The sequence below is a fragment of the Sardina pilchardus genome, chromosome 13 (genome assembly GCF_963854185.1).
Source record: "Sardina pilchardus chromosome 13, fSarPil1.1, whole genome shotgun sequence".
Classification (NCBI taxonomy): domain Eukaryota; kingdom Metazoa; phylum Chordata; class Actinopteri; order Clupeiformes; family Clupeidae; genus Sardina; species Sardina pilchardus.
Window position 1 is genome coordinate 19,797,920 of NC_085006.1, and position 11,593 is coordinate 19,809,512.

General features: G+C 43.8%; 1 protein-coding gene across 1 annotated transcript in view; it reads left to right on the top strand.

The window, feature by feature from the left end:
• igsf11 (immunoglobulin superfamily member 11) overlaps positions 1-5,899 on the top strand; it is a gene marked incomplete in the record, with an annotated part of 70,767 nt that extends 64,868 nt beyond the window's left edge. The window contains 3 exon segments of the mRNA XM_062552501.1: positions 1,635-1,757; positions 2,585-2,732; positions 3,755-5,899. Coding sequence (XP_062408485.1) covers positions 1,635-1,757; positions 2,585-2,732; positions 3,755-4,340 — 857 coding nt within the window.
• Between the last annotated feature and the right edge of the window lie 5,694 nt (positions 5,900-11,593).

An 11,593-nucleotide genomic window follows, 5' to 3' on the forward strand; every position in this document is an offset into this window, starting at 1 on the left:
GATAATTACCTGCCACAAATCAAATACGGGACGATTCCGTATTATACTGAATGGTTGGCAACCCTAAGTCAGGGGCATAAAGGCCACTGTGGCCTTATGATGGGTTATCTCGACACAAATACATAGACCTGCTGCTAGCACACAGCCTAACACAGCCTAACACAGCCTCAAACTTCTTTAAGTTGAGGCCCAATCATGGCAGACTTCGGGGTCATAGGGCCCATCTACACATACCTCACCCCACCCCTCATCAAATCATCATTATGATTATCATATCACAATTAGTATTATGCTATATTGTTAGACATGCACTTTCACTTCAAAGCAGTCAATGTTTGTGCCAAAATAGTTTACAAAAAGTTTGTGAAAACTATGCACATCAGGGGTGTGCTTTACTAATGTAAGATAGGCTATATAATTACAATAGTTCATTCTTTTGCATGTTTGCATGAGATACTTCTGAAAATGACAGCAAATATGAGTACCATTGTTTTGGGATGTTTCCCTCATGGAAGCATCATAAGCCGTTTTCAGACAGGTTTCTGTACATTCTGTGATAATTACCTGCCACAAATCAAATACGGGACGATTCCGTATTATACTGAATGGTTGGCAACCCTAAGTCAGGGGCATAAAGGCCACTGTGGCCTTATGATGGGTTTTTTTTCAGGGGGCATCAAGGCCAAAGTGTAGGGCAACGGCGGCCATGGCCTCATGGCCTTGGTATAATTCCCACCCTGCCCAGCATGCTCCTGTGAAGGCGGTGTGACTAGTCACCATCCCTGTGTCACACACAGGGGCTCCTGAAAGCCCTTTTTAAATCTCTGCATGAAAACAGCTGCCAGAGACTCTTATCACCAAATGATCTGTTCAGGGTCATGCCGGCAGAACCAGCACGAGCCTGGCTAATGCCCCAGCAGCATCAGTGCTAGGAGTACCGCCGATCATCACTGTGTCACGGCAGTCGCGACAGGTCTCTCTCTCTCTCTCTCTCTCTCTCTCTCTCTCTCTCTCTCTCTCTCTCTCTCTCTCTCTCTCTCTCTCTCTCTCTCTCTCTCTCTCTCTCGCCGCTCGTCAGGCAGATTATATATTTATTTCTCTGATTGCTTATGATAATAGGCGCCGCTAAGCGTGTGCGCTGGTAATCAGTCAGCTGCTGAGCGCGCCGGATTTAGCCAGAGGAAATCAAATACACAAAGTAGCTTCGCCCTCCCCAGACGAGCGGCGGGGCTAGTTTTAAATAGGCATATATTTACATGTTTACAAGGGGTTGGGACGCACTTTTTTGTTGTTTTTGTTGTTGTTGGGAGATAATGTTGGTTTTGTTTACCCCAGGAGAGAAAGAGAGAGAGATAAAGAAAGAAAGAAAGAGAGAGAGAAAACAAACTTTGAAAAGAGGAATAAGTAGATATGTATAATATGTAATGAATATATTAGCGCGTGGCCTATTGCTAGTGTGCATATGCATGAATATGCATAGTGTGTTCCAAGACATTGTTTTCTTTTGTCTACTTTTGAATAACTGTGACCCTGCTGAATCTCCCGTGATATATTAGCTTGTGTTTTTGTTTGTACCGCTCCCGGTGCGACTAACACCCCACATGTGTGTGTGTGTGTGTGGCGTGCTCCCTCAGACCAGATGCAGGGGACGGTGACGCTGCGGAACATCAGCACCAGCACGTCCGGCCTCTACCAGTGCACCGCGTCCAACGCCATCGGCAAGAGCACCTGCCTCCTTAACGTCCAAGTGGTGGCACGTAAGTCCGCTACTGTCCCGCTGTGACCCGCAGCTCCTACCTAGATTGTCTTCGCACGCACCAGCGAGATCGCTAGATTGTTTTTTTTTTTTTTCTTCCACCTTTGTGTTTGTGAATCATGTGAGCTCCTCATCTCCTGCTGAAATGCTCGATATTGTTTGGGCGGCCGTCTGAGCACATAGCGGGAGTGTAGCACCGAGGCCGTAGATATTAGATTTTTTTTTTTTTTTTTTTTCTTCCGTGTTGAAATTGCCACTGTATTATTCTGCGGCAGTTTTGCATAATGCGTCCAGGAAGTCATTTCCCTAGCCACAGGCTCAGATAGATTTCACACTGTATGTAGAATGGACGTGCGATCTGCAGCAGAATACCGTCAGTGCATTCCAGTTCTCATTTCCAGTTTATATTTTGATTTCCAGATTCATTGATCAACAGTGTCATGTATACAGGATGAAGTAATAAATCAGTTACGCTGTATGCGTGCACATTGTCTTTGAAGGAACTGTCGGCCATTGATTCCTTTGATGAAGCTGGGAGTACATTAAAGTCGTTTGACTTTTTCTCTCTCTCCCTTTCTCTGTATCACTCTGTCTCTTTCTTTCTCTCTCTGTCTGACTCTTTTCTTTCTTTCTATTTCTCATTTTCTCTATCTCCCTCTGTATCTCTCTGTGTTTCTTTCTCTCTGTCTCTTTTTTCGTTCTCTCTCTCTCATTCTTTGTTTGACTTTTCTCTCTCTGTATCTCTCTGACTCACTCTCTCTCTCTCTCTCTCACACTCTCTCACTCTCTCTCTCTCTCTCTCTCTTCTCTCTCTCTTCTCTCTCACAGCTCAGCCTCAGAGCGTGGGACTGATAGCGGGCACCATCGTCACGGCCGTGTTGGCGGTGATCATCTGCGCGCTGCTGGTGGTGGTCACTCTCTTCTACTGGAAGAACAAGAACAAGTACGAGGAGGACGAGATCCCCAACGAGATCAGGTGAGATTGGTCACATCTCGCCCCCACAGTGGAGCGGCTGGACCTTCCCCAAACTCAGACCGCTGCTGCCCTGACAACACTGGACCTTTTGTTGTCCTTCACGCCTCATGCAGTTGCATCCCATCGTGCAATGCTATTGTAGAGACACAATATTGAGATACAGTATTGTAGGTCACATTTAACATTAGCAGGGCTTGAAGCACAGGTCAGATGTTTTTGCAGACATCTGATTCATCAATTGCCTTTTTACATCTACTTTTCAAAGTAGGCCACAGCAGATGCATGTGTTTACATGGTTAACGCTCCAGACAACCTGCATACGCACAAGAGGGTATGGTAAACAAAATGAAAACATACATACAGATGGCACGGCAAATGCATTAGATAGTACAAGCTTGACTATTTCAAATGGTAGTTGCTTTCCGAAGTACTGTATCATGAGAAGTCTGCAAAATAGGCTATTGGTTCTATTTTAAGGCAAAAAAAGAAAGTGGCGAGTCTTATCACTGTTCTGCCAGCTGTGCATGTGAAAGCAACATTATGTGTCAACATAAACATTGTGGGCATGTACAGTAATATGTGAGTTGAAAAGGACAGGGAATATCCAATCTGTCTCAATGAAAGTCGCATTGGCGCATACCAGATTCAAAACTGATTTATATCCACATGAATGAGGCCTGAAACCGATCAGAAAATATCGGAATCCATGTGCTTTTTTCCAGTTTACGCGTTCATTATGCACGTCGGAGCTGTGCCACATATGGACACAAAATTGGGTCACGTTTAACTAGCGGCGTAAACAGGCCTTGTTTAGCATTAGTGATGTACTTGTGTACATATCCTTTGTTTGCGATAAGTAGCCTATCCATTTGTAGATAATAATGTAAAAAGCTGTCATTTGCAGCTTACTTTGTTTTTCCAAGCAGCAGTATACAGTACAGTACATGTTCCTTTGACAGTATAGATTTTGCCTTGACGTGAGTGATGGCTGACTGGAGTTTGCTGTGTTGTTTGTGTCTCAGAGAGGACGATCTGCCCCCCAAGCGCTCGTCCTCGGTGAAGGCCTTCCACGCCGACGCCTCGTCCTCGGAGAACGACACGCTGACGTCCACCAACACCTACAACAGCCGCTACTGGCACAACCCCAAGCCCAACTACGACACCAACTCCTACACGCGCTACAACGGCGACACGCGGCAAACCTTCAGCGCCGCCACCACGGCCGCCGCCGCCGCCACCACCCACACCACCCACGGCCACGGGCACTCCGCGGGCAGCGGAAACCCCCACGCCGCCGCCGCCACCACGCAGCAGCAGCCGGCCCGCATCGTGGCGTACGCCAACGGCAGCCACACGCTGCCGCCGCCCAAGACTCTGGTGGTGACCACCAACTCGGCGCCGTCCCCGCCCGTCATCACGCGCAGCAACGGCTCGCTCAGCCTGCGGCCGTCCGCCGCCACGCCCACCCCCGCGGGGCACACCGGCGGCGGCCACGGCGGGCACGGCCAGCACACGCACTCCTACGCCGTGAGCCAGGCCACGCTGGAGCGCATGGGCGCCGTGCCCGTCATGGTGCCCGCGCAGAGCCGGGCCGGCTCGCTGGTCTAAACAAATAAACAAACACGCAAACAAACAAACAAGCAAATAAGCAAATAAAAGTATACAAAGAACGAAACTTATCCACTGGAAAAAGTGTATAAATGAATAAATAAATAGGTAAATAAACTGGATTTTATATAAAAAATACAGTATGTCCGATGCCAATATTTGTTTTTTTTTGGCAGAATCCAATCCAGAGCAGCACCAAGCGGTTTTCAAACTCTTCCTGCTAGCGTTTCTTTCTTTTTTTTCTTTTTTCGTTTGATCTCATGACATTGCCGACCTGCTGGGAGAGACTGTGTGTCCAGCACCTGCATGCGAAAAAGGAGATGGATGAAAAAGGAAACTCCCCAGATCCCACCAGGAGCAAAACAAACCAACCAACCAACAAAAACAAACAAAAACAAAACAAACAAACATGACTGACCCACAATTCCACAGGAGACAACAAATCTGCACAGCTTCAGCCCCGTAACAGTTCTCCCACCGTCGTCCTCTGTCTAAGAAGGTGCAGACAGGACGTATATAATTTTAAGACATCTATACAGTGTGTCTGGACATATATTTTTATTGATAATGTTATTGAGACATCATGTGAATGTGCATGTCCATGTAATTCAAACAAAAAACATCCCAGCACAGCCGGTAAGGATGAGGACTCGTACAGCTCTTCCCGCTTGGACTACCCACATGACATGGAGGAGAGAGGAAACCGTCCTTGATATGACATGCTGTCTTGTGCTGTGTGCTGTGTGCTGTGTGCTGCGGCAGTCTTAACCGAGTGGCTGGAAATAGAGTGAGAGATAGAAAATAGCCTTTCGAGGTGGAGAGGTGAGAGACAGAGAGACTGTCGGAGAGAGAGAGGTGAGACAGAGGGGAACGAATGGTGAAAAAGAAAAAGCTGAGAGGAAGAAGGAAATATAACACTGTCTGTTTACATCCATTTGGTCTCGTTTAAATTTTTGTCGCTCATTCTCTCTTTTGTTTTTTTTTTCGTTTGTTTTTCTTGTTTTGCACTGCAATCAACGTATGTCCCAAATCAACTATCTGTTCTATGTAAAAGTCTTACATAGATGATTCTTTTTGAACAATTTATTGATTCATCAAAACTGATCAAATAGCTTTATCCTACCTCTAACAAATATACTAAATAAAAAATAGTACACTGTAAAGGTAGATTTTTAACACTATTTCTGGTGTTACAGAAATGACAACAGACGGGGGAAAAAATCCTAATATCCTGATATGAGAAACCTTTCGATATTTAAACTTGAAATGCGTGCTGTCTGTCTACTTATTATGTTTACTGGGCCCAGGTCCAGTAGATCTCTATACTCTTTATTTTCTTAACAAAATGTCCGACTCACCGCATTGCTGCTCTGAAAACAATGTAGATGTCTTTGGTATGTCTTGTATACTTTATAAAAAAAAAAGATTCTAATTTTGTTTTTCTGCTTGTTACTAACAACTATTATGTTATGTTTGTTATTGTTTTGTTTTGTTTTTTTACTGTAAATATTGTAACTATTTGTAGGTTAGAATGTGAATTAAAACATTCTTTTGTCCAATTGATATATACTTCTAAATCCTGTGTGTCATCTTTCAGAGTCTCTTTTTTTACTCTTTTTTACACACTGGTGTTGCCTGCTTGCTTTAACTGACACAAGAAAAACCTTGCCTTTGCAACATGGAAATGGAGCCATGTACCGGCAGTCTATGGTTGCACCTACTGTACGTGCTGCACAGAATAAGGCCGTAAACACATAGACATTCTTGACTTTTGACTTTGGATTAGCACTGTATGTTAGGTCCAAAATCCCTAAACTCCTCTGCACTGGTTCTCCCTCTACTGTGTAGACTACATTAGAGTGTGGATGTAAGTGGTTTGGAAATAATGTCTTGTTTATGGTGAATTATTCACGAAGAGTAATGCACCCATATGATGGCAAATGGCTGCACTGTTACTAGTCATGCTGATTATTCGTTCCCGAAGGCCTGGGATAGACAAAGCTCAGTGACATAATAGAAACAGAGATTTTGTGTCCTGGAAATGTCTCTTTTCTACACTAATGCCTGAGTGTATGCAGTATAACAGTATATGCACGCATAACAATTGATTGTGGGAACACCAGTTTGTCACTTGGTACTCAAGTCCTCTAGTGGTACGGTATCACTATTGCTACAAGTCTGACAATGAGCATCTAGTGCCCTCAAGTGGAGAAGTACAACAACAGCAGGATGGTGTACTTTACAAATGTGGGTCCTCAGGGTAGTCTGGCTATCACCAGAATAATCTCAATTTTTTAAGATTTGAGGAGTCTGCGACGTATTTCTACTGCACAATATGCATGATCAGGCATAGTTCAAATGACTGTACACATTTGGATAGTCCTTCAAACAAATCAGACCAATGATCCGGGTGCACCTGGTGGATAAACTATACTATAGTTAGGGCCTTAGCACCGAGGTGCGGCCGCTGTAATTGGTTCCAGCAAACGTGGGCAGGAAGCAAGAGCGATAAATGTGCAGGTTTCCAGCCTGAGCTGCAGGGCGAAATCCAGCAGATCTGGCTAGGTTTACCCAGTCTATACTCAGGGTGTTTTGATTATACTGTAAATGCTGCATCTACTCCAACTGATTGGTATTTCAGTATAGCTGCAATACATATTATAAGTATAAGTGTATATACTTTTTTAATCCTGTGAGGGAAATTCGGTCTCTACATTTGTCCCAATTCCTGAATTACTGAACACACACAGCATGCAGTGAATACACAGTGAGGTGAAGCACACACTAAACCAGAGCAGTGAGCTGCCTGCCCAACAGCGGCTCAAGGGCACTTCAGCCATGGACTGGTCGGGGATCAAACCAGTAACCCTCCGGTTACAAGCTCGAAGCCCTAACCAGTAGGCCACGGCTGCCCGATTGGACCTTGTACAAGAATATAATTTTGGGGGGACTCCAATAATAGCCACTATGGTCACTATGGCCATGATGTTCTGTCGATGCAAGGCCCTTGGAGGCCTAACTTCACTATACCTTACGTTATCCTATCTAATTGGTTAAGTGGTATTATGTAAGGGATTGCGCTTGTTTGCCCTGCTTACACAGTAACACAAACACAGTTACAGTAAAAACACAGTTGGGACAGCCATGGCCTAGCAGTTAGAGAATCAGACTTGTGAGCATAGGGCTGCTGATTTGATTGCCTGACTAGCAGGAGAGATGTGGGTGGGAGCAGTGATTGAACAGCGGTCCTCATGACCACATCCTCAGCTTCCTTGTCTTCTTCAGCGCCCACATCCACAGTATGTTTGTGTGCTCCTATCATCTCCTCACTGCTTCTAGTGTGTGTGTTTATGTGTGTGTGTGTGTGTGTGTGTGCGTGTGTGTGTGTGTGTGTGTGTGTGTGTGTGTGTGTGTGTGTGTGCGTGTGTGCGTGTGTGCGTGTGTGTGTGTGTGTGTTTATGTGTGTGTTTATGTGTGTGTCTGTGTGTGTGTGTGTGTGTGTGTGTGTGTGTGTGTGTGTGTGTGTGTGTGTGTGTGTGTGTTCACTACCCACAAATGGTTGAAAGACAGAGGACGAATCCCTCCATTCACATTATGGAGACATGCGGTGGTTACTGAACGAGGTTATCAACCCACACATTTGTAAAACAGAAGCAGAAATTAAATACAATTTCAAAATAATCTACTGATGAAGTCAGGCCAATGGAGGAGAACAAAGATAGACATTAAGGATGGCTTGCTTGTTCACTTGTCCACACACTAGACTAAACAAAGATATCTTTCTGTCGGCATTAGTGTTTGTCTGAGACAATCAGTACGTTCATTTCAAATTCCTGAAGCACCTAGTACAGCGCGGAACGCATCGTCAAACAGTCCACTGAGAGACGTGCGCTGATTATCCTGCCGCGTGGCGGGGCTCAATGTATTCTGAAGGGCAAAGTTACCAGACAAACTAGATTAAATCCACGACACTGTTCTCGTTTTAAAAGCCTGGCCACTTCAAGTTCAATATCGCGCACCAGGACTTCGCCGTGAAGTTGCTCATACTGATTCGACCCGGACTGATATCGGTCTGAAGAGTGAATCTACGGCACGTTGATCTCCAAATGCAAGACGCTGTCTGTCTTTGTCAGAGATGGGGAGAGCTGTCCTCCGTTGACAAGGCGCTGGCTGTCACGGTGATTTGATGGACTGTCCATCGCTACCGCAGTAGGCACTTAAGCTTTCAGCTTTCATAGCTGATGGTGACGGAGTGTGTGTGTTTTTTTCTGCCCTCAGAGTGAGATGCAAACACTGAAAAGACCTTGACTTCTTTATGACATTTTTTGGAGAGCCTACTTTATATATAGCTCATAAATAGCCCACTTTGAAAGGTATTGTGTTAAATGAAGTGTACTAGCAAAGTATGGGGGTTTGAGTGGCATTGCACCCATTCACAAGCGCACACACACACACACACACACACACACACACACACACACACACACACACACACACACACACACACACACACAGACACACAGACACAGACACAGACACAGACACACAGACACACACACACACACACACACACACACACACACACACACACACACACACACACACACACACACAATACAGGAGAATTCCGGCAATGTTTCACATCGATCTCTGTTTCATGAGGTCATGAGAACTGTCAGTATGAAAAAATAAAAATAAAAAATAACAAAAACGTTTTATAAATCAGTTTTACTTAACTCAAGTTTCTTCTGCCAACAGTGCTACACTCTGGGGACATGTCCATGAGCCCCCATGTTCTAACTGTTGGCTGCAACAGTTTGAGCTGGGTAGAACCATTATTTTATCGGTTCATGGGATTTCATTCACATAGTCTTCATGCCATTAACCTGACGGAACTACAAGGGTCTGGCGAGAGTCAGGCTATCATGCCATGACTCTTCTTTCCAATTATTAGTGTTTTGCTTCTCTATAAAGCATCCCACAATTCAGGGTACTGACAACATTTGCCAGGTCAGCGAAAACCCTTAGATTTTCTTTCTTTAAAGGTTTTCATAAACATGCAATATCTTTGATGACATTAAACTCCAACTGATATTACTTTAAGATTATCATGAATATGAGATGATCACTAAGACAAAAAGGTAATACTATACCAAATGCTTAGATCGTTGTTGAAGTTCTAAAAAGACTGTTGAAGAAAAAACTGACTGTTGGCTGACTTCAGGCACACTTTCATGGAGACAAGCATTGAATTATTAAAAGCCCTTTATTTAAGATTGGGTCATACTGTGGATAAAAAAAGGTGATCGTTTTCAGCCTTCTAGGCCTTCATCAGCGCCTGGTTTACATGGAGAGTATCTGAGTGAATGGGAGGTACAGTGTACAGTATACACAAAGATATAGCCTACAGAAAGATATATACAGAAAAAGAAAAAAAGAAACACATCAACATTGGAATTTCATTAATACATTGAAGAAAATCATAAAGACCTACAGAAAAGGTCTGCAAATAATTTCTTAATTTACACCAATTTCTTCATTTATCAAAGCATCAAATAATTTATCATTTCATCCATGCAACCCACCAACATTTCCACCCTTTAAATTCATAGTTGCACTATTGTTGACTGCCACCAGAGGACACTGTTTTCCTATGTTTAGTTTTTTTCTCTCTTACTGCTCAGAAAGAAAAACAGAAGTGACAGGATTGACTGATTGATTGATTGATTGATTGATTGATTGATTGGTATATTGATGTATTGGTTGATTGATTGGTTGATTTATTGATTGTTTGACTGATTGATTGATTGTTTGATTGATTGATTGGTTGATTGATTTGTTGGTTGATCGGCTGATTGGCCAATCTCTCTCAAAACACTTTCTTACACTTTCAAAACAATTTCTCAGAAGTTTTTGTCCAAAATAAACACTTCTGAAGAATAGGCACACCTCTGGGTGTATAATATATCATACATCATAGATCAATGTTATCAAGATCTTACTACATACAGTACATCCTGTATATACAACCCATATGTTATTTCCAGAAATCTTTGCAAATGTTTACCTGAGAATCCAGTTAACAAATTCAACATTTAGGCACAACGAGAAGGAAACACTTTGGAGGGTAGACAAGGCATACATCAGTTGACATCAAAGTGTCATTTCCCCCGCTGAAAAGTGTGGCTTGCTATATTTGTAATACCAGAGTTGGGTAATGAAGATGTCTCCTGACAACCCCACAGCAGCTAAGGCAGTGGGCAACACTCAAAGCTAATTAAATCCCAACTGTAAACATGCAGGCCGTGTCATATCATGTCCCCACACCAGCCTTAATCAGACGAGTTGCTACACGCACATCTATCTTGTCCACTTAATGACGCACCTCACGGGTGAATCTCCAAACGTAGCGATATACTGTATATACCGAAGAGGGATGTTTGAGTTCTACATTTGTGTTAAGTTATGCCTTTGCATTCATTGCACCCCTAGAGTGTAGGCTACAAAATGTAGAGAAAAAAAAAAGTCAATACTGTTTGGTGTTCAAAGCCAGACCCCCCATCGATGTAAGACTCTGAGCTGTATCTCGCAAGGGAGGGCCGCTCGCCTTAATTCACAAAACGCTGCTTACCTGTTTTGCAGACTGTTACCAACTGGGTATTGGTCTGTCAGTTTCAAGCACTGCTGGCAGTGCGTTTGAAGTGGGTGTTGTTCCTTTGATGTTGTCAGTGACGGCCGGGATACACTGCCTTCTGCACACAAGCCATTTCTTGCTTTACTTAGCAGGTACACGGTGAGCCAAACAGTGCAGATGAGAGCAGAGCAGAGCAGAGCAGAGCAGATGAGAGCAGAGCAGATGAGAGCAGAGCAGAGCGGAGCAGAGCACACTACACCTGACTGCTGATGGTTGTCATGCTCTTATGCCTCAGCTCTAACAAAACCTCTTCAGAGAGAAGTGACCATGAAGTGAGTTGCGCAGGCCAGGGGCTTGGTTTAAATCATGCAGGATTTCGTCTTACGGTGACAAATCTTGTCAGCTCATGTCTTCAACAGGTGAGAAGACAACAGAGGTTTTCTAAACAATATTGAAATAAATACAAGCATATACAAACAGATTCAACACAAATTCTGATACTACTCTGTTGCCATCGCACTTTGTGGCCCACCATTTTCACTTTTATGTAGATATACAGTATAAATGATATATTCTTCAAGCTACACCAATATGGTCTACTTCAAACTACAAACTACAT